The 25,058-nt window shown below is 40.1% G+C and overlaps 1 protein-coding gene and 1 long non-coding RNA gene across 2 annotated transcripts in view; both read left to right on the forward strand.

Moving 5' to 3' along the window:
• The first annotated feature begins 431 nt into the window (after positions 1 to 431).
• The window catches only part of LOC309483801 (uncharacterized protein), a 73,408-nt gene continuing 48,781 nt past the window's right edge, over positions 432 to 25,058 (forward strand). Inside the window, exons 1-3 of the mRNA XM_082149822.1 lie at positions 432 to 553; positions 9,935 to 10,261; positions 10,339 to 10,659. Coding sequence (XP_082005948.1) covers positions 481 to 553; positions 9,935 to 10,261; positions 10,339 to 10,659 — 721 coding nt within the window. The 5' untranslated portion in view covers positions 432 to 480. The remainder of the gene's footprint in view (positions 554 to 9,934; positions 10,262 to 10,338; positions 10,660 to 25,058) is intronic.
• On the forward strand, positions 19,606 to 22,789 carry LOC309483740. The gene is made up of 3 exons (XR_014200639.1): positions 19,606 to 20,543; positions 21,219 to 21,320; positions 21,957 to 22,789. It is a non-coding gene; the product is annotated as an uncharacterized lncRNA (long non-coding RNA).

Here is a 25,058-nt window from a genome sequence, read left to right on the forward strand (position 1 = left end):
ACTTAATGTTAAAACCTCTACTGGAGATTTCTCTGCAGTTGTTTTACGATAAAAAAATGAATATCTGCTGAATATCCATTCACGCCATTCTACAGGCAAGCATATACCATAAGCTATTATCCCCCAAAATGCAGATTCGTCATGTGACAACTTCTTTCGTAAATGAGATTGGGGGAGGCATTAGGAATTTTGATTTTGATTTGATTTACTCATTTATTTACAAAATAACAATTTAAAATGTATTACAATTACTTAATTATTTGCATATTTACTTTTGAGTTGAAAATATTATTCATTACAAATATTTAGTCAAATCTTTCAGTCGCTAGGAGGGGTGGGCTGGCCCCCCAACAAGCTACGCCCATGATCTGGTCTCTTTCTTCCGCATTAAATTTAGAGTAACTGAAAATAGCTTTGCGCAAGTGAAGTGATGTGGCCTTTGCTCATAGAGTTCAGCTGTCCTGCAGTGAGCATCTGTGTATGATGGGGAGTTTTCTGCCTTCATATTTCCAACTTCTATATCTTCTAATAGCAGCTTTATTAGAATGCAAAGGTAAGTGTCATTATATGAAATCAAATTCCTTTAACCAACATACAAACTAGATATATGCAAAATATCAATGCACTTTGGGTGTGTAAACGTGGCGGTATGACATGCATACACTATAAAAAAAATAAAAAAAACGGTACATCTCTGGCAGCAAAGTTTCCAGACGGATTCCGTTAAATTAAAAAAAACTAAATATACAGAACTGACTTTACAGTCAAAATTAATTATTTAATTAATTTGACACAGATAAATGATATCAAATTACATTAAAAAAAAACATTTAACTTTCAGGTTAAACTGTAAATGTAGGGTTTTATAAAGTTATTTTATAATAATGCTGTCTATCTACAGTAATTATCTTTTAATATATAGTGTTTATGTGTAAAATAACTATGAAGTTATGTATAAAAATGCAATAAGTACATAAAATCAAATACAAAGTTTGTTTATTTACAGTTTTATTTATTACAGATCCAATTTCCACAACTTTGACCAATCTCTAATTAAGTACTTAATAATAGCAAATTTAAAGTCAATTTCTAAAAGTTAACTAAATGTATAAGTACAGAATACCTGCATATTTACAGTATTAGTCATTAAACATTAACACTGAACATCAAGATATGTGAATGATAGGAAAACAAGCTTAGTATATCATTTAGAACATGTAAAAATATCCACATTAAAAGGAAATTGCTGTATACATTTATACTCTAATATAACTTATTATTTTATAAATTTACAATTACATTTTATCCAAAGTGACTTAAAAATTAAGAGAACGATAGAAGCAACAAGTGCAGTGACAAGTCCCAGTTAGTCTAGCACAGTACACAGCTTTTTTATAAAAACACACGTTTTTAAAATGTATTATTAAAACAAAGATTTAGTATTATTGGGTCAAGTGTTTATGAAAAGATGGATCTTTAGCAGTTTCTTGAAAATGTGTTGAGTTGGGCAGGTCATTCCACCAGCAGGGAACAGTCCAGGGAAAGGTCAGTGAAAGTGATTTTCAAGTTCAAGTTCAAGTTCATTTATTTATATAGCACATTTAAACAGCCGCTAGACAGACCAAAGTGCTTTACAGAACAAGCATATAAAAATAAAAGCAGCAAAAACAACACAGACACACCTAAAGAACAACTAAGCTAAAATTAATTTTAAAACAAAGAAACAAATGTAAAATAGTAAAAACAGCCCAAGAAAAGTAATCAATATGCTAACGAGAATAGGTATGTTTTGACCAGAGACTTAAAAACAGAGAGGTTGGGAGCCGTTCTGATCTCTAGAGGCAGGGTGTTCCACAGACGAGGCCCTGCCACCGCAAAAGCACGCTCCCCTCTACGCTTCAGTCTGACACGAGGGACTACCAGCAGCGCCTGGTCGTGGGATCTGAGACTTCTGGACGGAATGTACGGATGAATAAGTTCAGAAAGATAAACCGGTGCTATGTTGTGTAAAGATTTGAAGACAAAGAGAAGGATTTTAAAATCTATTCTCTGCCGAACTGGTAACCAATGTAAAGATCTGAGGATGGGAGAGATATGATCATATTTGCGACAATTATGGATGAGTCTGGCCGCAGCATTTTGGACTAACTGAAGACGGGAAATTTGAGAATCTGAAATACCGCAATATAGTGAGTTGCAATAATCCAGCCGACACGTGATGAAAGCATGAACCGCCATTTCCAGGGTTATTGGAGTGAGAAAGCCTTTGATTTTAGATAGTAAGCGAAGTTGGTAGAAACCAGAACTGATTACAGATGAGATGTGTTTATCAAACTTTAAAGACTGGTCAACAAGAACACCTAAGTTCCGCACTCCTGTAGATTTAAAGGGAGATAGACTCCCCAAGTCTGGGCATGTGCACTGGGACCTTTCACTCGGGCTAAAAACAATGACCTCGGTCTTATCATCATTAAGAGATAGGACATTTTGAGCCAGCCATGCCTTCACCTCCTCTAAGCATAGCAGAAGAGAATTTAATGCTGCAGGATTATTGCGCTTGATTGGAATGTAAATTTGGGTGTCGTCTGCATAAAGGTGAAATGATACACAGTGTTTCCTAAGAATTGTGCCCAGCGGTAGCATGTAGAGAGAAAATAAAGAGGGAGCCAAAATGGAGCCCTGTGGAAGACCACAGCTCAGAGGTGCCATGGAGCTGGAGAAGTTTCCCATCTTTACTAAAAACTTTCTGTCAGAAAGGTGACAGAAATTTTGTATCTCTTTGGGATGATCGCACCACAAGGCGCCGTTCACTTGCAGAACACAAGCTTCTGGAGGACACATAGATCTGAAGCAGTGAGTTTAGGTCTTGCTGCAGCATCTGGATCAGTTGCAGAGGTTTGACTGATGCTGGAAGAGCTGCCAGAGCATTACTATAGTCCAGTCTAGATATAGAACAAGACCCAGACAGCAACATAGTGTCGGCCCAGATCCGGCCCACATCTGGTGTTGCTGTCTGGGGAGCTTAGACAAGGAGTTGTGCAGCCACAGTGGCCTCACAAGGATCAAATGAATATTCACATGGGAAATTACATTTTTCGAATTAAATTTTCTGCCACTTTTAGTGCAATCATATGGAATCAGAAGACTCAGCCATTATGATATTTTAAGTTACTTCTTCCCATACCTTGTTTGCCATGATCATCTGCTTTCCACGTGACCTGAAATCACAAAAATCACTGTGACGGCATCAGTTACACCTAAACTACGATAAAATGTACTGACGGTTAGTATTATCGTTTAAAATGTAATTATCATTAAAACCGTGTTTGATAATCGCGATTTTAATAACTCACTGTAAATCCTGTCCAGCCAGCAACAGTCTGACACAGGCGTAGCGCGCAATGTTATTGTTGTTTTTTTATTCGAGAAGGAATGGCGGAAGGCAGTGACCGTGCTCGGGAGATTTTTCAGCCTTTTAAGAGGACCAAATCTGAGGTGTGGTCATATTTTGGCTTTTACAAAAGTCCTGAGTGAAACTTAATCGAGGATGGTCACTACAATAGGAAGGAAACACTTAAAATCTGGCGAGTCGTCTTGTGTGACCATCACCCACTGTTTATAGCGAACGCAAGGCAAGTTAACTTTGACCTCAATACCAAAACTACGTCTGGGAAATAATTGTGCACAAAATGTTGTTTTGAGTTGAAATATTTTATCTCACTCACTTGAAATAAACGTGAAGCTTCCGCAAAGAAAAGTTTGCAGCAAGTGGCTTTGAGCCAAAGACAAACGATCAAGTTCAAACAAGACTATTAAGAGTGACATTTAAGGGATAATAATGTATATCATTGTACACTTATTACACCGATTATTTTTTTTATTATTTTTTTTACCACATAATTACGGGGACATATTGAATTTAGATTAATGTTTTAAATTTTAAGCCTGGTTCACACGGCAGGATAATTAGGCCGATTTTAGCCCCGATTCACCCCTTCCGACAATCTTAAGGATGCTCCGATTATCGTAAAATAATCTGATCAGATATTCCTGCCGTGTGTGGTGTGTTAAGACTGCTCTCGTCTGCTTGGAAGGACGTCGGGACCGCTCCGATCTCAAATCGGGGATATCCAACATGTTGGATTTTTTTGGCCCGATTTCTCCTCGTGTGTGGTGTCCCCCGGGGACAAACGAGCACGCAGCCTGTGGACTATGGCGTGTAGCCAATCAGAAAGCGAGGTGACGAAGCACCGGGAAACAAAATCAAAACAGCCGGCGGCATGTCACTTTTTTGACCATCGCCTTTTCTTTTGATAACGTTTTTTTTTCGGTTAAAAACAAACTACAAACTATCGCCACTGCATCCTCTTCGTCCGCCATGATTGTTTACTCTGAAGTCACGTTTGATCTCGAGGGATTTTGCAAGATTTCCCGTCTGACCTGGGAATGCTCGGGAGTCAAATCAGTTCGTGTGTGATGTGTTGATTTTGCCGTATGGCTGCGCACCACACACTGTACGACCAAAACTGTTAGACCCGTGATTTTTTATCGCCGTGTGTGGTGTCTCTCAGGTTTGGAAAATTGACCGACAATTTTAAAATCGTCCCGTGTGAACCAGCCTTTACCTGTTTATAAATCCATTTTGTACAGCGTACAAAACAATCGTCCAAAAACTGAGACTCAAGACGGCAAGTTGTATTTGAATGAAACGAGAGAGCGCGTCCGTTGCGATACATGGATGTGCGCTGTGTTATAATGCTATGACGACGGTCATTATAAGGAAGGAAATGCCACAGAATATAATCTTGCTTAAAAAAGTGCATAGAGCTGCTTGTTTTATTTGTTGTTTGTTGATTTTCAAATATTGAACTGTTTTTAGTGTGTGCATCAGTTATTTTTGAACACTTTCATCTCGTTTTAACAAAACCGTGATAATATTGATAATCGCGATAATTTTGGTCACTATAATCGTGATATGAAATTTTCATACCGTCCCATCCCTAAAATGTGGAAAATTCAACTACACGATTCAGGGAGCAGGCTACACAGTGAACTCCGAGAAAACGCTACTTGAGCTCCGGTTCCCTTTCGTTCGGGAACTCCTACGTCTCGTCGGAGGAGTTTCCAATGAATTGGGATCACGCTAGGGAGACCAATTGCCTTCGAGTGAAACTAAAACGAGCCAATGAACATTGGCATGCAACATTTGCATTCCGCGTCCCGCCTGCCAGCGCGGGTATAAAGGCGGAAGCGAGCGCATACACAAATCGCTTTCTGCTTCGGAGCCGACCGGTTGTGTCCTCTGAGTGAATGAGCGTTTCGATTGTGTTTTTCTGTGAGAGCTCAACGAGTCTGCTGTTTCAAGACCTCTGTGTTGGTGTTACGGCGCGGCAGTGATCTTCGCGATCTCCCGGATATCAGCTGTCACTTCACGCGATCTTCTTCTTTCAAAAAGCTGTTGTCACAGCTGGTATCTGGTTGAGTGCACACAGTGGGCTTGCAGTTTCCCCGCTGTGTTGCCGCGTTGATCCCTGCGTGCTTCAGCACACTAAGAGAGCGTTTTCTGAAAGAGCAACACGAGTGAATATCGCATCCTTTTCAGGATGACGTTTCACCCGTGTGTTTCTGGATGCGGTCGTTTCCTGTCCTCATTTGACGGCCACGATCACTGTTTCACATGCCTGGGAGAACTAATAAGCGTGTTGAGACTGCGTTCGTGGGTGGTTCATGTTTTCTCATGAGAGCATGACCACGTCGGCACGTTGTTCGTCTCTCCTTTCTCGTAAAGGCTTGAGCCGCTCAGCGTGCCGTGTGCCTGTCACGGCAACCCAGGGCGCGTCGTTCGGCGCTCTAGATGCGCGGTCGAGACTCGTGTGCCTCAACGAGGTGGAGTCCCTTTGCTTATTCCCCGATCTAGTTTCTCTTCTGGTGTCCCAGAAAAGGGCTACTTTGGCTAATAGCATTGGTGATCTGAGGATTACAGTGAGCGTACCACTCACTCCTCCAGCGCATCGCAAACATGCTGAGACTGCGTTCGTGGGTGGTTTATGCTCTCTCATGAGAGCGTGACCACGTCGGCACGTTATTCGTCTTGCCTTTTTGCCTTATGCGTGCCATGTGTCAGCGATGCCCACGTTCACTGTCTTGCATGCCCGGCAGCTTCGGATGGCATTCTGGTCCTTCTCACGAGGGACCAAGCATTTCATTCGGGGCTCCAGGGAAGGATCAGATGTCGATCGCTACATCGGAGAGAGGGCTGTTATACTCTGGAAATGAAGTTGATGCTGAGTTCCCACTATAATGGTGTGTGTACTCATGCTGAATCAGATTCAGACTTGACAGCCACACTTTCCCGGGCTACGCTGTACTCTGTGCGACGCTTAAATGCCTTGCCCGTGCCTGCCCGGATGTGTGTGAAAAACTTTGGCAGTATGGAAGCATTTTGGCGCCAATATGGCAGCCAAACATGCCAAAATCTGCAGAAAAGTTTTTCCTCTCTCACTACCCTTGGTGGTGAGGCGGCTTTGTTAATTGCAGACCGCCTCAGTGCACAGGGGTAGTTTTGAGTTGAGGTGGAGCTGCGCATAGTGACTGACCGTGATTAAGTCACAGCGCTGGCCCTCGGTCAGACGATGTCCACACTGGTGGTCCAGAAGCGCCTAAAAAAAATCAGTCTCTCCCGTCCAAGAGGGTCAGAATGACAGTGTGCGCCGCCACGTTGCCTTGCTGCTCTCATTCCCCTCACCCCAGCGCTCAGATGGCAGTGCCCGCTACGGCCTCGTCACTCTAGTCTCCCACTGGGCAAGGAGGTGCGGAAACCAGGACTCAACGCCCCCGGGCCTCGCTCCTCGTTTCCCCTCCTTCCTTCACCTCGGGGCAGCCCGCAGCCGAACGCCTCCGGGCCTTCCCTGCTGTCTGCCCCCCGGTGGAAGCAGGTAGGTGTTGCCCCGCACACCCAGACCCCGCTCTCGGCCGCAGCAATGCCTCCGAAGCCGGGTCCCTGCCTTCCACCTCGCTGCCCCTCCGCGGGTACGCCGGTGGTCCGGGTGGGCTCGTTGGTACGGTCTCTCGAAGCCTGGCTAGTGCTTCCGAGACCGTCCCGCTGTCTCACCCGTACCATCCGGCTCGGCTATGCAATTCAGTTTGCCCACCGGCCTCCCAAGTACAGGGGCATCCGCTTCACCCAAGTGCGGAGCGTCGATGCCCCTGTCTTGAGGAAAGAGATTGACGTCCTGCTGGCGAAGGACGCGATCGAGCCGGTCCCTCCAGCCGAGATGAGGTCTGGGTTCTACAGCCCTTACTTCATTGTACCCAAGAAAGACGGTGGGTTACGGCCAATCCTGGACATGCGAGTTTTTAATCGGGCCCTGCACAAGCTCCCGTTCAAAATGGTCACGCAGAAACGCATCTTCGAATGCATCCGTCCCCGGGATTGGTTTGCAGCGATCGACCTGAAGGACGCGTACTTTCATGTCTCGATTCTTCCTCGACACAGACCATTTCTTCGGTTTGCGTTCGAGGGATGAACATATCAGTACAAGGTCGTACCCTTCGGGCTGGCCCTGTCGCCCCGTGTCTTCACGAAAGTCGCGGAGGCGATGACTGGTTCATTTTAGCTCATTCGCGAGGTCTGTTGTGCGAACACAGGGACATGGTGCTCCGACACCTCAGCCAGTTGGGGCTTCAGGTCAACTGGGACAAGAGTAAACTCTGCCCCACGCAGAGGATCTCTTATCTCGGTATGGAGTTGGACTCGGTCGCTCAGACCGCATGCCTCACAGAGGGGCGCGTCCAGTCAGTGCTCAACTGCCTCAAGTCCTTTCAAGGCAGGTCAGCGGTCCCACTGAAACAAGTTCAGAGGCTCCTGGGCATATGGCAGCCGCAGTAACGCCGCTCGGTCTGCTCCATATGAGACCGCTTCAGCGTTAGCTTCACGATCGAATCCCGAGATGGGCGTGGCAGAGCTGCACGTTCCGGGTGAACATTACCCCGCACTGTCGCCAAACCTTCAGCCCTTGGTCAGACCCTGCTTTTCTACTTGGCACTGCACTTACTTAGTTTGAAATCCATCGGACTAACGGTTCGAGAGATATGCGAATAACAGACAGACACACAGACTGACAGACAGACGTTTCTGTAATTTATAGATAGATGAGCGTCTAGTTTCGAAGCACTAAAAAAAACTGTTCAAAGCAGCCCCATTGAAGTCAATGGACGCTAGGCTTCAACAGGGAAATACACTGTGATGCTACGGCAATGTATGAGAAGGAAATCGAGTCAGCCGACCTGCTATGTGTAGCTGATTCTGAACGAACTCGTCTTTGAGATGAACTTGTTCTAACGCATCTTTAGTCAATAAAATGTTAACACAATTGTACATGTTTGACCATTCATTTTTTGACATTATAGGGGAAGCCGAGCTTCCCTTGCAGTCTTAAAGAAATCCCCACTGGTTCACATGTAGTATGATGAGACTCTCAGCCGGTGATCGGTTGGCATGATGTCCGCTCACTCTGCTGTGACGAACCAGGCTCACTGAAAAGGGGGCGCTATTTCCAAAGAATCCAACTGACAACAGGGACTGACTGACAACAGGGCTCCTGCTCACAGAGCTCCAGCTCACGGCTCTTGACGAATACGATTGCTTTAAACCACTGTTGATCTCACAATCCACTTCACGAGTGTAGACTGAATTCAAATCTCCCGATTGCCCTTGATACAGATCCAAACTTACTCGACAAGATCAGCTAACCGTTGTGGGCGGGAGTAAACAGCGGAAAAGTAATGGCGGCAAATTTGAATCTCATTGAATATGGCGCACACACACACACACAAAGCCCTGAATGTGCAGCAAGGGAGATTTGGAAAAATATTCATAAAATATACATGAAATTATGAGAGAATAAGAAAAATGAAATAATGATCAAAATGAGCATATATTTGGAAGACAAGATTAAAAGACTAGCCTAACAATAAATAATAATTCAATACAGGCTGATGTATGTAGGGTACTGTATGTACAAATACTATTATATAACCTTAAAAAAATATCACCTTAACCCCCACGTGGTTAATGATCTTCAAGGAAAACATATTGAATAGATGAATATTTCTGCAGTTATACCTTCTTTTCTTTGTTTTCTAATTTCACAGAAACAATCTGTAAAATATTACTTAATTTTTGTAAAATTACACATAACTCTATAAAAATACAGACAATGTCCTTTTAAAAAACGTAAAATTGATGTAAAACCAAAATACAAGCAATTACCTGTAAATTTAATAGTGTACCTTTAAATCACAGCAAATTTCTGTAAAATAACAAGCTGTATAATGACCAAACGGTCAAATTTGTAAAAAAAAATACAGACCATTACCTGTAAAATTACTCTTTTTTTTACAGTGTATGATCAGTGTCAAGTATAGCACTTTTCACAGTGGACATTGTTTCAAAAGCTACTTTATAGAAGAATACTGCAGTATTAGTAATAATTTGGAAATTGCTGTCAAGATTTTACTTTAAATTTGTATAAATATATGTAACCATTTACTATTTGAAGGCAAGAAGAAAAGCATCTATTTCATAATGTGATTTAACCCCCACTTTAGGCTAGTTTTTTTGCAAGATCAAAAGGATAAACAATGCAGATTTATTTTTACAGGCATATTTGATCATATTTACCAGGGGTGCCAATAATTCTGACCACATACACTGACATTCAAAAGAATCATTTCAGAAAATACTGACAGTAGTTCACCGGGTTGTGGATTTTCTTTCTCATTTCGTAAAATGTATTAATACATTCAGAGGTAGAACCACTTGGTAGAAAGTAAATGCTGTTTATTTCTATAAGCGCTGTGGTTTCCATGTCTCGGCTCTCAGTACGTCTCAGCTCTCTTAGTATGTCTTGTTTTGCTCTTTATTTCCTTTTAGTGGTGACACAGAGACCCTGTGAGCAGGTCCATCGGTTGAACATAAACTATGTTCAGGGTGACAATATGTCTATTTCTTGCCTAACCACAACCCACCCGCTGGAGTCTCTGACAGTGAAACTACGCAGAACCGACCCGGTTCAACACATCCTAAAGTATTCAGACAACTCTCCATTAGAGCATCAGAGATGGTCTGTGAGAAATGATGCTGGGAATGTTACACTTGATCTGAAAGACATCAGTTTATCTGATAAAGGACATTATGAATGTGCAGTCTTCAAAGATTGGGACTGCCTTAATGCAACTCTTTTTAACCTGAGGGTCAAAGGTGAGAATGGTAATTTCTGAAACAAGCAAATAATCCCCTGGAAACCTGTTGTGATAATTATGTTTCCCTGGTTTCAGAGTGTAAAACTTTGGATTCTGTCCATGCGACTCCAGACTCTTCAGTGTTACTACCATGCTCTGAACATCCTCTACAATACAGAACTGATCAAGTAACTTGGAAAATCTTTCATGGTCATCAATTAATAGAAATAGACCAATATCGCCCTCCACACACACCCTCAAACAGCACAGAAAGAGACCCGAGGCCTCTGTACGAGAGAGTGAGAATACTAGGGAATGGATCTCTGCTTATAAGGGTAGCAGTAAACACTGATGGATCATGGTATCAGTGCAGAGTGAGTGAAAAAACCTGCTATGAGGTGAAGCTGGTGATGAAAGGTGTGTTTTCAATGCAATATTTCTAACCCTTTGACAGACATTGATTACATTAAAAGATTTTAATTTAAGTTGTGCTATTAGATGTGAGTTGGGTTTTGGGTTAGTCAAAAATATTTTGTATTGATAATGGCAATAAATAGGTTGGTAAAATACTGTGTATAAATATTCTGAGGTTTAGATTAAAATTAAGTCTTGTTGTGGTGATTATTGTCAGGGTTCTGTCACCTCTGTTCTAGTTTTTTCCTGAAACTGTGGTGACAGGATCCTGACACCCCGTCTATCTTTCTGTGTGAGCACACAGCTCTTTGTTTGGTTATGTGTGCCATGTGCTCTTCTATCTTGTAACCCCTTGTTAGTGTGTTGTTCATCTCCCTCATTATTACCTTTCCTATTTAATCTCCCTGTTCTCTGTCCTTTGGCTGTGTGTTTTAAAACTATGTTTAGTGTTTTGTTTTCCAGTCCTGTTTATTTGATTTCTGTCAGTCAGGGGGGAGAAAAAAAAGAGTTACCCTTTTTTTTGTCTGCTGTGGCCTGCGTTTCTTTTCCCCAATGGAGTGGTTTTTGTTCCTGTGTGTGCGTGCGTGTGTGCGTGCGTGTGTGTGTGTGTGTGTGTGTGTGTGTGTGTGTGTGTGTGTGTGTGTGTGTGTGTGTGTGTGTGTGTGTGTGTGTGTGTGTGTGTGTGTGTGTGTGTGTGTGTGTGTGTGTGTGTGTGTGTGCGTGTGCGTGTGTTTTAAAAAAAGAACAAAAGCCTTACTCTGCATCTGAGTCCGCACCATTTCCCTGTATCTCAACACAATTACAGCATGAGTTCAGTGTGTCTTTGGTAATATACTGTAATAATTGTGAATGTGTTCATGTTTAAACAAGCTTGTACAAAGTTAATGTTTTATATTAGCTGGAAAATGGGGCGTATGTGGCATTTGTATTATTGTCTAAATATTCTAAAATGTGATATTTTTCATACTGTAGAAATAATTTTTGTACTTTGATTGTAGGTGAAGAGAAGATTTATACAACTGCAACATTGGAAACACTTTCCACAACATTGTTAGCCACAAGTAAGACAAGCACCTATATGTGTGTGATAAAAAATAACCTAATCAAACTGACTGATTTAAGTTTATCTTTTCTCTAGTGATCACAGATGTGTCAACCTCAGCTTACAGTCCTGTTGTCAAGATTGAAGGCAACATTGATGCGAGTGCAGAAGTGACAACTAATCTGATAGCAGGAGTGATGGTCACAATAGTGTCTCTGTGTGTCCTCATATCACCGATTGTCTGTGTGATTCTTTATTTCAAAAAACGAAGGCGCAATATCAACAGCCAAAGTAAGTCCACAAATGGGGTCCTGAAAAGTTTAACACTGTTGAATTGCTCTTTAACAGCATGTCATACTAGCTTATTGGAAAGAAGAGATCCTAAACATACAGTACTGTGGTCCAATCCAATCAGAAACCTAGATCTGCTACACTGAACTTACATTTATTTATTGTGCTGCTGTTTTCTTTCAAATGAGTGAATTCGATTGATGTTCTTATTGCAATTGTAAGATTTGCCGTTACTGTCAGAAAGGGAAAGCAACCAATGTAAATGTATTTAGGATTTTAATGTTCTTCTGAGTGTGTTGAAAATAATTTTGAAATGCAGCCCATATCATGCAGTCATGGTGATGAGAGCCCTCATGTTGAAAAGAAAGACTTTATTGTAACTTTTATGCCAAATCATGATGATAGAAATTGATCACATGGTAAAGAACTTACTTTTGTATCTTATAGTTGAATTGGACTGCTGGTCTTCCGTATCTTATTCTGAAATTTCAGGAGGTAAGTGATATTTATGATAAGTCCTTAAATATATACAACAAATGTACCTGATCAAGTGTTTTAATAAAAGTCTTTCTCTTGCAGGGTTTGATGCTCCATTCAATTCTTTAGTTGAATTTAACACATGAATCATCATGACCTTGCAACTATTGCAACACATGATGACTGACATAATTTTGTAAACCACATCACAATATATTCTATGTTGCTTGCACTGGCATATTTTTGTATATATTTTTCAAACTTTTATTATTTCACTTCATAACATGGCCACACCATGGGCGGATCTACAGGGGGGCAAGGGGGGGCAAGTGCTCTAGAAAGGTTTCGTGGTTTTGACTTTTTTTCTCGAAATTTAACGAGTTTTTTCTCGAAACACAACGACTTTATTCTCGAAATGTAATGAGCTTATAATCAAGATTGTATTTTGATTTTTTTTTTCTCAATTTAACGAGTTTAATCTCGCATTATAATGACTTTAATGGGTGACCACCCGTCCCGCTTTGCGTTGTCCCGCACGTCGCATATTGAGAAAATGTCCCGCATTTTCATCAGGCTATTGGTTTCTAATTATCATATTAAGAAAACGTGCATGCGTTCTTTTGCCTTTTTAAGAAAGCATTTTATTTATTATTTTTGCGGCGTAGTTTTTCACCTATATTTAAAAGCACTTCGTCAGAAGTAAATACAACAGCCGTTTTTTTTAAATCCTGTCCAATGGTTGAAAGGAAAGGAGTAAACACGGTCACTAGTTGGTTGTGACAGCTGTCAATCAAAATGTGGAGCGGTGATTCGTTCCATGTGTTCCCTGTCAGAAAACAAATGGATAATTCAGTCAATTAAAAATTTAATTTAAAGGAGCCGTATGTAAGATTGTGGCCAAAACTGGTACTGCAATCACTTTCAAACTACTGTAGAGCGGTGTATCCCCTCTCCCTCCCCCCTGACTCGAGGTTGCCAGATAGGCTGCAGGATCCAGCAGGAACGTAGGATGCTACGTAGCTGTGGTAACTAGAGCAGAGCTGGCAACCCCGATGCCGAAACACTCCTGACTTCGTGATTGGTAGATAGGTGGAGGGTGGCGCTTCAGGCCAAAACACAAGATGACAACATCAACATCAGTTGAGGGCTGCAACAAAGCCTGTCTACGGAAAGCCTGTTCACTCCAACACCCTACTAAGTCCTATTGGTTGTAGTTCCAATCAGAGTTCCACTGGGGGCGCTCGCCATGAGTGCAATATGAATGGGAGTCAATGGGGCTAGACGGCAAAATTTGTCTCTTTCACCCGATTGCCGTTGAGAAATCTCAGATTTGATTGTAGGTTTTGCAAGTTCAACATGGGTTATAGATCGAAAGTTGAATGAACGAGTACTTATTTCTTTTCGATTTCTTACAGGTTGAGTTGTTGTTGCCCATAACACGCTAGCATTTTGCTAATGAACGCTGATTGGTCAGTGAAGGACTGATTACGACCAGAGATACCGCTTGATGGCATCGTGGCATACGAAGCGGGACCAGAAACAAACAAAACAAAAACTCTTCTAGCACGTGTATTTACCTGTGTCAGCTGTGTTGTCGATGCCTCGAGAGAAAAGAAAGTGCAGAGCGCGAAAGCACCAAAGTGACTGAAGGATTGCTGTAAAGCAGTATCTCTGGTCGTATGATGTGTATGACGTCATTGACACTTTAAAATACTTTTTAAAGCAAATAAGTGACTCTAAAAAATCTAACACCCAGCAATGTGTAATTTCATTGCATCTCCTTTCGAATACAACATTCAAATTACTAGACAAAAAATTATATCCTGAGAAAAGTGGATTTTGATGGGTATAGCGCCATAGACCTCCATTCATTCTGCACTCGTCATGTGAGCGCCCTCTTATGGAACAAGAGTGGAACGGCAACCGGAAGTTTATTGAGTGGCACTTCTCCCCTCATTAGACTTTCTCTGGCTGCAACTTCACTTTTTAAATGACAATATACTGGCCGGACTACTGTTGTCAGTGATATAAGTATTTGAAATGAACATGATTTCTTAATGTCTAGTGACATATCAGGGCCATTTTATGATTAATTGAAATACATTTCTTACATACAGCTCCTTTAACAGAATGTATCAACCTGTTGCCTGCTGTGGTTGTTTTAATTCACATCCTTTCTAAAAAAAAATATGAGTTTTTAGTTTAATATACTCTTAATATATAAGACTGTCAATGATCTAATTTCATGTTGTTTTATATTTTATTTGTTCATTGTTTATTTTGTTGGACTTTAGTTGGACTTGGTCAGAACTGTTTCAAAAACAGTGATCTGCATGATGCCTGCTGCCTTTGGGCTCAGTGATGTTGAATTTAAATGTAAAATAAAGACATGTTATGTTACATTGTGATGTAATGGTGTTTTCTGGGGGGGGGGGCTAAAGAACAAAGAACTTTTATCAGCTGAAAGGCAGAATACAAATATTTTTTATTAAGTTGGATAGACATTATACAACAGTTTCAGGTTATGGTTTAGTGTTGGTAACATGTCCCACATTGTCCCACACAAACTTATAATCGTCCCACATTTTATGTGTTTTATGGTAGTCACCCTAATCTCGAGATGTTTTTTTGTTTTTTTAGTTTTTTTTTAGCCAATGCAAATCTGTCGTAAAATAACCCTATGCAACTCGTGCAGTATATTCCAAGCGTTCTGAAGGTAGGGTTTGGTGAGAAACAGACCAAAATGGCAAGTTATACTTTATGAAAATCTTGCGTTGCAGTCCTGTAGACTATGTGAGTGCGCAGCAGATCGCGCAGCGCACAAGCGCATCTTTTGAGAGAGAAATTATACAAAAATAAATAAAACACAAGGCCTACATCATAAAACTCAGAAGAGTAGCCTACGTATGTATTTTAATGTCTCTGTTGTTCTCTGTTCTCCGGTTGTCAGATAGTCATTGTGCATGAACGTTTATGCCTATATAGTAAATGCATTATTCTTTCCTTTTTGTATTAGTGTTTAAGATTTAATTTACAACTAATTATATTGATTTATATCTTAATTTATTAATAGTATTTTTTTAAACTTACTGGGCGAGGGCGACCATAGACTGACAGCCGTCATTTACCCTGCCCTACCCAGCTCATGCAAAGCGTGAATTTATATCTTATCACAGAAGAAAGCCCTGTCTACTCTCTTCCCCATTACGGTTCGTGTCGAGACATTAGTCTGGTTGTTTGAGAAAAAATATTAAAGGGGTGGTTGAGTGTGATTTCACTTTTCTAACTTTAGTTAGTGTGTAATGTTGCTGTTTGAGCATAAACAACATCTGCAAAGTTACAACGCTCAAAGTTCAAAGCAAAGGGAGATATTTGCTTTTAAAGAAAAGGACTACAACACGACATTCCTCTCGGGTTAGTGACATCACTAACCCTAGAATTTACATAAACCCCGCCCCCGGGAACACGCAGTCCATGTTGAGAAGAGGAAAAGTTGTTGTATAAGAGTACATTTGTGAGTCAGCTCAAACTTTAGCATCCATCTTTTCACATGCAATAGAAAGTCACTCTGTGTGCATCTCACAACAGTTCATATATGAGCAATTTATAGATTTATCATGGCAGAATATCCTAATTGAAGATAGTTAACTCCACATCAGCAACATAAATTCATCAACTAACCATTCAGAGACGTCCTGTTGCATTCTACATGTTGTCACTTCTTCTTGAGTCTCTCCATCCTTATCTGACTCCGTTTAACATTAAAGGCAGAACAGTTTCTGTCATTTTAGTGTGTCTGCGTGAGGTAACAGCAGCTGCTAACAGACACGAGCTCTTGAAACCCCGCCCTCTGCAGCAGCTCATTTGCATTTAAAGGGCCAGGCACAAAACGGTGCGTTTTTGCAAACCCTCAAAAAGTGACAACTTTAACTTGCTATATAAAAATATCTGTGGGGTATTTTGCGCTAAAACTTCACACACACACTCTGGGGACATCATAAATATATCACATCTTGTGAAAAGGGCATTATACCACCCCTTTAAATGTAGTAGTTGCAATAAACGCGTTAAGAATCTGTACAACTGCAGCAGCGGAGGACTTTTATTCTGCTGTGCGGAACTGATGAATGAATAGTTTGATCTTCGGCTGACAAATCAGAGGAAAGGGGCGTTTCATTCCCTTCCCGAATATTCAAGCTGTTTATCTTTTTTTTTTCTACCTGAGAACGAAAAACAGTCAAATAAGTTCCAGGTACGAACGAGTGATTCAGCACTACTCAAAATACAATTTATAGCAACAATATAATCACAATAAAGATGTTTACATTTCAGCTCCTTCATTTACAAACATTTCTATACAAACAATGAACTACTAAGTGAACAAAGAATGAGCTTCAAGTTCAGTGCCGACTTACCTGCAGCAAATGTAATTTAATGTTATAAAATAGCCGAGATTTTCTAAATCAGCTGCCCTATGAAATTCTGTCTTTCTGTTATTTTCTGTGCAACAGCTGTATATTTCAAAAGTCAATTAACATTTTAGGACATCCTCAGACCTCAGACATATGAAGACAAGGCATCTGCCTCAGACTAAAAGGCTTCAGTCATTGGACAAAACGGCATCGCGCCTCAGACTGAAAAGCTTCAGGTCTCAGGAAAAACAATGAATGAATGAATGAATGAATGAATGAATGAATGAATGAATGAATGAATGAATGAGGCATTTATATAGCGCTTTCATATGTACTACTGTACACCCAAAGCGCTTTACAATCATATCAGGGGATCTCTCCTCAACCACCACCAGTGTGCAGCATCCAATTGGATGATGCGACGGCAGCCACAGTACAACGGCGCCAGTTCGCTCACCACACACCAGCTATAGGGATCTCCCAGTCACGTGACCCCTAGCCGCGTGTCAGCCATTTTGACGGAATACTATTGCACAAGCGCACATACATGAGAATGCGGATTATCACGTTTTATGGCTGCGAATTGATTAAAATAATGAATAATGGTCACTGTATTAATTATCTTGAGCCTGCTAAAATGTTCCTATAAATATATTTTCTTTCCAACTGTGCAATCTTAATAATAAATAGGCTAAATATATTTATCCACTAAGCTGCAGCAGTCTATGCTCGTCTTGCCATTAAGTTTTTTTTCTCTTTCTGACATTTCATACCTGTTGTTACATTTTTTTATTAAATTGACTATAAAAAAAGATTGCTTGTGTGTGCTGGTGTTCATTCCAGTCTTTTAAAATAGTTGAATGAATGAATGCTCGCGAGGTGCCTGTAACGATTTTAAATAGGCTAACGTTAGGCTATTTAATCAATAATGTACACAGGGTAGAGCGACAGTCAACTACTTTGAATATTATAGCATTTTGGGCATAAACATGTAAATAGTGAAAAGACATTGAAAAATGACACAGAATGATTAAAATTTAATATTTAAAAATGTAATCCAAATAAATAAATGTTCGTGGTTCGCACCGATGTTATTCATTTGTTCTCACACACTTCAGCGTCGCGGTCACTGGCCACTATCTATTATTAGTGCAGCGGCCGTCAGCTAACTCTTCACGTCATGTCATCATAAAAAGAAATATACAAGAGGAAGATAAAATAATTAGGAATCATAGATATGAAGCACCACGAGTTCTTTTTACAGGCATTAAATGTGTAGAAAAACTTCCTGACATTGAGTTCGGTGACATTTACAGCTACCTTATTCACTTCCCATCACGCTAGTACACCGGAGCTTCATTAAAAGCATACAAAAGCTTAGCAGGCTATCGGTATCACGAGTCCGGATGGGTCAGCAACTCTTTGATTTGGACGCCAGCGGGGAAGGATTTTTCAATCATCACCGCAAAGGTTGGTAAATAGATGAATATTTCGCGACGAGCTGTATTAACACCAGCGGTTTAGCATTTTCTATTCCGTCAAGATGGCTGCTCCAAATGGCGTGACGTCACGCGGGACGTCCCTATCCGATTGTTAAGTCTGACGTCACGCGTGACGTTTAGCCTTTTCCGGGTCCAAGCGCTCCTCTCGTCCAGAAATAACAATGGTGGAACCTGTACATTTATTCACGATCACGTCCTTCTTAGTGAGGCACCCTTGGCGGTCAAAAAGGGTTTAAATTCCTTTAACACCAACAGAGTGGTTAGTGTAGCTCATCACTCAGGTGGCATAATTAAGGGTAGAGTCCAGGCATCAATGAAAAAGAAGATTTACGAGGTTGAAGTGAGTTTGCTCGGGACACGGGACACAGCACTGCGGCATTGTAAAAACACTCAATAATAACCAAAACACTAGCGAAAGCGGTAGAGAGGACCTGGACTTTGGACCCGGAAAGAGTATTATCGGAGAGTGGTTACGTCACGACTTAACAACCGAATAGGTGGAGAGAGGAGAGAGAGTGATAGAGCCAATTCAATGAAAGGGGATTAATAGGAGGCCATGATTGGTAAGGGCCAATGAGTGGAATGTGGCCAGGACACCGGGGTTACACCCCTACTCTTTACGAGAAATGCCATGGGATTTTTAATGACCACAGAGAGTCAGGACCTCGGTTTTACGTCTCATCCGAAGGACGGTGCTCTTTGACAGTATAGTGTCCCCGTCACTACATTGGGGCGTTAGGACCAACCTGGTCTCACAGGATTCCGTGAAATGTCCACGTGCCCTTAACTCAAAATCCGTGGAGCCATCACGGAATCGCCCCAAATTCCGTGATGCGGCCACGGATATTACTCCAATGCAAGTCAATGACACTGACCTTCCGTGGTCCACACACGGATACCCGTTTCAATGACGGAGTACAGATCTCACTCAATCGACGTGCTTTCTCATTTGGAAACGCAACATTTGAAGTATTTGTGAACTTTTCCAACAACAAATGCCATAATGACGTTAACCTGACTGTTATTGAAGCTATTGCATTGTCCTGTCATCATAAAATTTCGGTTTGTTTCAGTTAGCCTAACCAAAGTCCCGTGATGGCACCACGGACCTCAACAACCTGACCTCACTCATGGACGTTGTAATGTTGCTGGCTTGTTTAGGAACTTATAAGCTTTAGGTCGACTGTGTTGCAATGGCATGTAATTAACTTGACATTTTGTCTCGTCCTGTCATCATAAAATCCAGTTTGATGGCGTTTTACACCTATTGCTCGCTTGGCTATAGTCAGATCTAAAATCTGTGATAGGAGCACGGAGTGAGTCTGTGGTGAGACCACGGATAACTCCAACACGCAAGTCAATGACACTCATCTTCCGTGGTCCACACACGGATACCCGTTTCAATGACAGAGAACAGATCTCACTCAATGGACGTGCTTTCTCATTTGGAAACACAACATTTTAAGTATTTATTTATTTTCCAACACCAAATACCATAAAGACTTTAACCTCTCTGTTATTGTAGCTATTGCATTGTCCAGCCATCATAAAAATTCAGTCTGATTCTGTTAGCCAAACTGAAGTCCCGTGATGGCACCACGGACCTCAACAACCTGACCTCACTCACTGGATGGTGTGATGTTGCTCACTTGTTTAGAGACTTGAAAGCTTTATGTCGACTGTGTTGCAATTTTGTCTTGTCCTGTCATCATAAAATCCAGTTTGATGGCGTTTTACACCTATTGCTCGCTTGGCTATATAGTCAGATCTAAAATCTGTGATAGGAGCACGGATTGAGTCTGTGGTGAGACCACGGATAACTCCAACGTTCGTGATATGGTCACGTAATTTAATCTATTGATTCGTGCCACGGACACGTTTATTTCGTAATTTTTCGTCTTTCGTGATTACAGCTCGATTATTTCTGCCTGTCGGCTGCAGCAGAGAAGCTGTTTAATCAACATTTATTCACGAGATCTTATCGTGGTTTATGTGGTTTTTTTTTTATGTTATTATTTCGGTCTTATTGCCAGGGAAGCTGGATTGTTTTGCTGTTTATTGATCTTTTTAAAATGATATTTTATTAGTAGGAAATCGCGCTGAAGAAGTCTCGTTCCGAACACATCGCGATATTTGGCATCAGTTCACGTGTGTCAGCTGTTGGTAAGTAGCCTAGTAAATAAATACATAAATACGCTGTCCTAATAATGTGTGATATAATGTCTTTTCTGTTTGTCGATATTAATCTGCCAAATATATCTGCCATTTCCACGGAGACTTTGCGTTTCATTGCTTTCTAATTCAAAATATATGATTAAACACTGCCTGTCACGTGACGTGCTATAGGCTTAGATATTCATATCAGATTAAAAATAGTACAATTAGTTCCAAAGTTGTATTTGTAGTAGAAGCACAGTAAAAACAACACTTACCATGCTTTTACCACAGTAACATTAGTTTTACTGTGATAGGGTGTGGTAAAAGGACAGTAACCACAAAACTTACCATGCTTTTACCACACTATTGGTAGTTTTAATGTGATACTTATTGTAAATGCACAGTAACCACAACACTTACCATGCTTTTACCACAGTAACCCTAGTTTTACTGTGATAGGGTGTGGTAAAAGGACAGTAACCACAAAACTTACCATGCTTTTACCTCTGTATTGATAGTTTTAAAGTGATATTTGATGTAAATGCATATTAACCACAACACTTGCCATGCTTTTAACGCTTTATAATGTAACATCCAATATGTGTAAGGTAAATCAGTACTTTTTCCTTTAAATAATCCTATATATTATACATAATTATATTTTCTTTTCTCTTTTTCCAGCTGAAAAGACCAAAAGGGCCTTTCGGACTCAGTCAGCCCATTATTGTTTGAGGAGAAGTAAACGGAGGAGACGGAAAGCTGCAAAGGCAAATATTCACAATGGTATGTATGTGTTGGGTTTTAACCCTAAATCAAACATTTTATCAAGCATTTGTTGTTTCTTAAAACTTTTCTCACAAAACCCATATCCCAATCAGTACAAACATAGTCTGAAAGTCTTAATAATTCACAAGATTTAACAAGTTGTCAAATTTGTACGATACTCGTACATATTTGTATACTCGTACACAATCCTGCAGCTTTTACTCCTAGTGCTGTCATTGGCTACTGCCTCAATTCCTGTACATATTTATCGCGATATATGTAAATCAGTTGCGCCACTTCTTGGAAAGTTGTCGGATATCACACACACTGTCAGAAAGTTTATATTAATTGCAAATTGGTCCCTGTCTGTTCATGTTCCAGTGATACATGATGTCTCTCCACACCTCATAACCTACCTCTGTTTGCAAGAGTGGAAAAGCTTATCTGACTTGTCACATGACATCAGATACTCGATTATTTTGTCATAATCAGAATGTTACACTGCTGATAACTGTCCCGTTTGCATGTAAATCATTTTCGTATGATTATTGCTTGCTATTAAAGACATACTTTTATTCATAGAAATGCCCACATATCAGTGAACTTATAACATAAAAATGCTTTTAACATTTAATTATGCAACACTCTTTACAGAAAACATATCCCACGGTTATGGATAAACTCACAACGTCATCATCAAGTGCTGTGCTGGGCACATTGGGCAACAAGTGTCCTCCAACGTATTCGATCCGTGGCCAAGTTCTCCACATCTTCCCATGGGACACTGACATTCTTCAGGTCTTCATGAAACATCTGTCTCTGTCTTCCTTGGTCTTCCCTGTCTCCTGCATCCTCCTGGTGGTGTCCACTTCATCACTGTGTTTGGGTGTTGTTGTTTGGGCATGCGTAGGATGTGTCCAGCGAGGTGCACCCTTTGCTCTGTCTCAGTTTCTGAAAGTCCTCATGTGGAGTCCCACTCCTCCTCAGGATCTCTTTGATATATGCAGAACCAATACTGAATATAGTGATTTATCTTTTTCCATATTGTTAAAGCATTTTGTTTTCTCTTTTCAGCTTCATAAACTGTACTTGATTTCTGCCTAATGCCTTTATAAAAAAGGGTCAGTGCTCATCAGGTGTTTTGCTAAAGGACATATTCATTGCATAGTTAAAATAAAAGTGACCAATAATCACAAGGATATAGAATGAAAGTTGAGAATGTAAAATGTTGTGCTTATGTTTTTGCCTATTTGTTCTTTAAAGCGACGAAACAAATGTATTTCCACATAACAAAGTTGAATCTCATCTTTTGGTTTGTAAATATATAACTTCATCATAGCAATTTTTTTAACGTTAATGTATGTGTCACTATAATAGATTGCCCCTGTATCTGGATATTTTAAATTAACTGATTTTTATACTGTTGTGCAGTAGTTTTGGCGCTACATTTGTCTTTAAACAGTTTGACATTAAATATTGGAATAAGCTTTCAAAATTGTGTCCATTCATTGTGCTTTTGTTACATTTATGAATATAATTGATATATCTTTGACTATACATACACTGTAAATGTTAGAAGCACTTTAGTAGGCCTACATGCAATTATCTTTAATTAAAATACTGCAAAACTACTCCTGCTGTAGGCCTTTGCTTAGAAAAAAGTTTCTCTTTCAAATGTATTTATGCATCAGTCTAATCAAATAAGCAAATTTGTGTCATTGATCATGTGAACTCGTTTTTGGACGGTAACCACACAAAGAGTCTTTTGTTTTTAAATATGAGTGTTATAATTTAATTAGAAATACATGTTTAACAGCCTTAATTAAATATTTAAGGTATATCTATCCCTGCAGCCGGAACCAGAAGAGATCTGTCATCATTTGCCATAAATGGGCATGTAAGTGTGACGCATTTATTCAGCTGGGTTTGTATTGGCCGTGACTTTATCGCAGAACTCGCTGTGATTGGACAATCGTTTAACCCATATAAACTGGCGCTTCATGTTACAAAGTATGGTTTGGTGTTATTATTACATTAGTTATACATTAAGCTAACTATAAAGTGTCTCTATAATGTGAGAAATTACTCCTTTACCGAGATCCTAACCCTAACCCTAAGCATGTCTGCACATTTCAATGAACTACAGAACAATGCTTCCTGTTCCACTGATAGAATGACAGAGATATGTGGGTAATGTAGTATAAAACGTTTAGTAATAAAACAATAAATGTTAAATAAATTATATATTTAATGGACAACTGGATATCTTCATTGCGCAAACCTTTATGACATATATGAGGGACAGGCTGAAATTTGATATTTTACTGTGAGCACTTTAAAAATAACCTTTATGCCAGCTTTCCATATATATCTGAAAACTGTGGCCAACATTATTTATTATACAATAGCATAGGCAGTCGTCCTGCCGATTTTCTCTTTGATACACTAACCGGACTTCGAGTTACAGCCATTTGAAATGTGCATTTGTTTGCTCTTCTGGGGGCCATTGCTGGGCCATACAATCTACACAGATCTACACACACTATTACTATTACACAAGGGTAATGCACCATTCAGTAAAACAACAAAAAAACAGTGCCAACATTTCCTTTTCACCCCCTGATTGCTGCTTATATGCCTGACATCAGTGATATATGCTTTCATTCAAAAAGCAGTTGTAGATGTGCTAGAATGATCAACATGGATCATCTTCAATTAAGCGTTAAGTATTTATAGCAAGATAGCCCACTGTAGCCTCTTGTTATTCACATCGCTTCCTTTTATTTCACTGCAAACTGGCATACATGCAAGTATGTGCAACTTTTGTTGCATTGTTGTCCCAAATATCATTAACCAGATCTACATTTTTTATGTCCCAAGTAAAAGAATCATGGTCATTAATTATATGTAGTAATTTATAAGTTATTAATTATATGTAGGCCTAGTTATTTTTTAATTAATTAAACTAAAGAAATAAGAAATTAAAATTTCTCAAATAAAAATGTCTATTTACTGTACCAAACACCACTTTCAATACACAATAGTCACCATACTTTATTAAACAACACTTTATTGGAGGACACAGAATAAAGTTAATAAAGTAGCATAAAGACAAATGAGATTCAAGATAAATAAAAATGTGTCTTCAAAAATACATTAACATCATAATAGTCCATTCACAGCTGCTGAAGCCATAAAATTAGTGCCAGAGAATCATATTCAGTCACCTACAGAAAACAGATTTGATATTGTGTTGGAAAATAATGATTCATTATCACAGCTAAACTGGTTTCTTGCTCTTCCCTGTACGTCTCTATCGTGTTCGTGTTTTTCTTCCTCGTCTAAACAGTTTGTTCAGTTGAAGAACAGAAGATGTGATCACTGATGTGGTGTCGCTTTTTCTCAACCAGAAGAAGAAGTCTCAACATCCCATTGTCAGGTGTTCTCCAGTCCTGGTCTGAAAGTAAAACAGAAAACAGAAAACATTCAAATGAAGTTGTTTAATGGACAGTCGGGTCAGCTTATGTTCTGCGTTATTTAAAGCAGTGATGGTTTACTCTGGCCCTCAGCGTCCACTGTCCTGCAGATTTAGCTCCGACCTCAAACCCTCCTGCCTATTGTCTAGAAATAAACCTGAAGACTTTGGTTAAAATTTTCAGATGTGCTCGATTAGGGTTGGAGGTTAACTCTTAACTAACCTCAAAAAGTAGAATGCAAAGGGCCAGAGTTGCCTGTTCCTTACATAAATTTACAAAG

The sequence above is a fragment of the Leuciscus leuciscus genome, assembly GCF_965113295.1.
Source record: "Leuciscus leuciscus genome assembly, chromosome: 20".
In the NCBI taxonomy this organism is placed as follows: domain Eukaryota; kingdom Metazoa; phylum Chordata; class Actinopteri; order Cypriniformes; family Leuciscidae; genus Leuciscus; species Leuciscus leuciscus.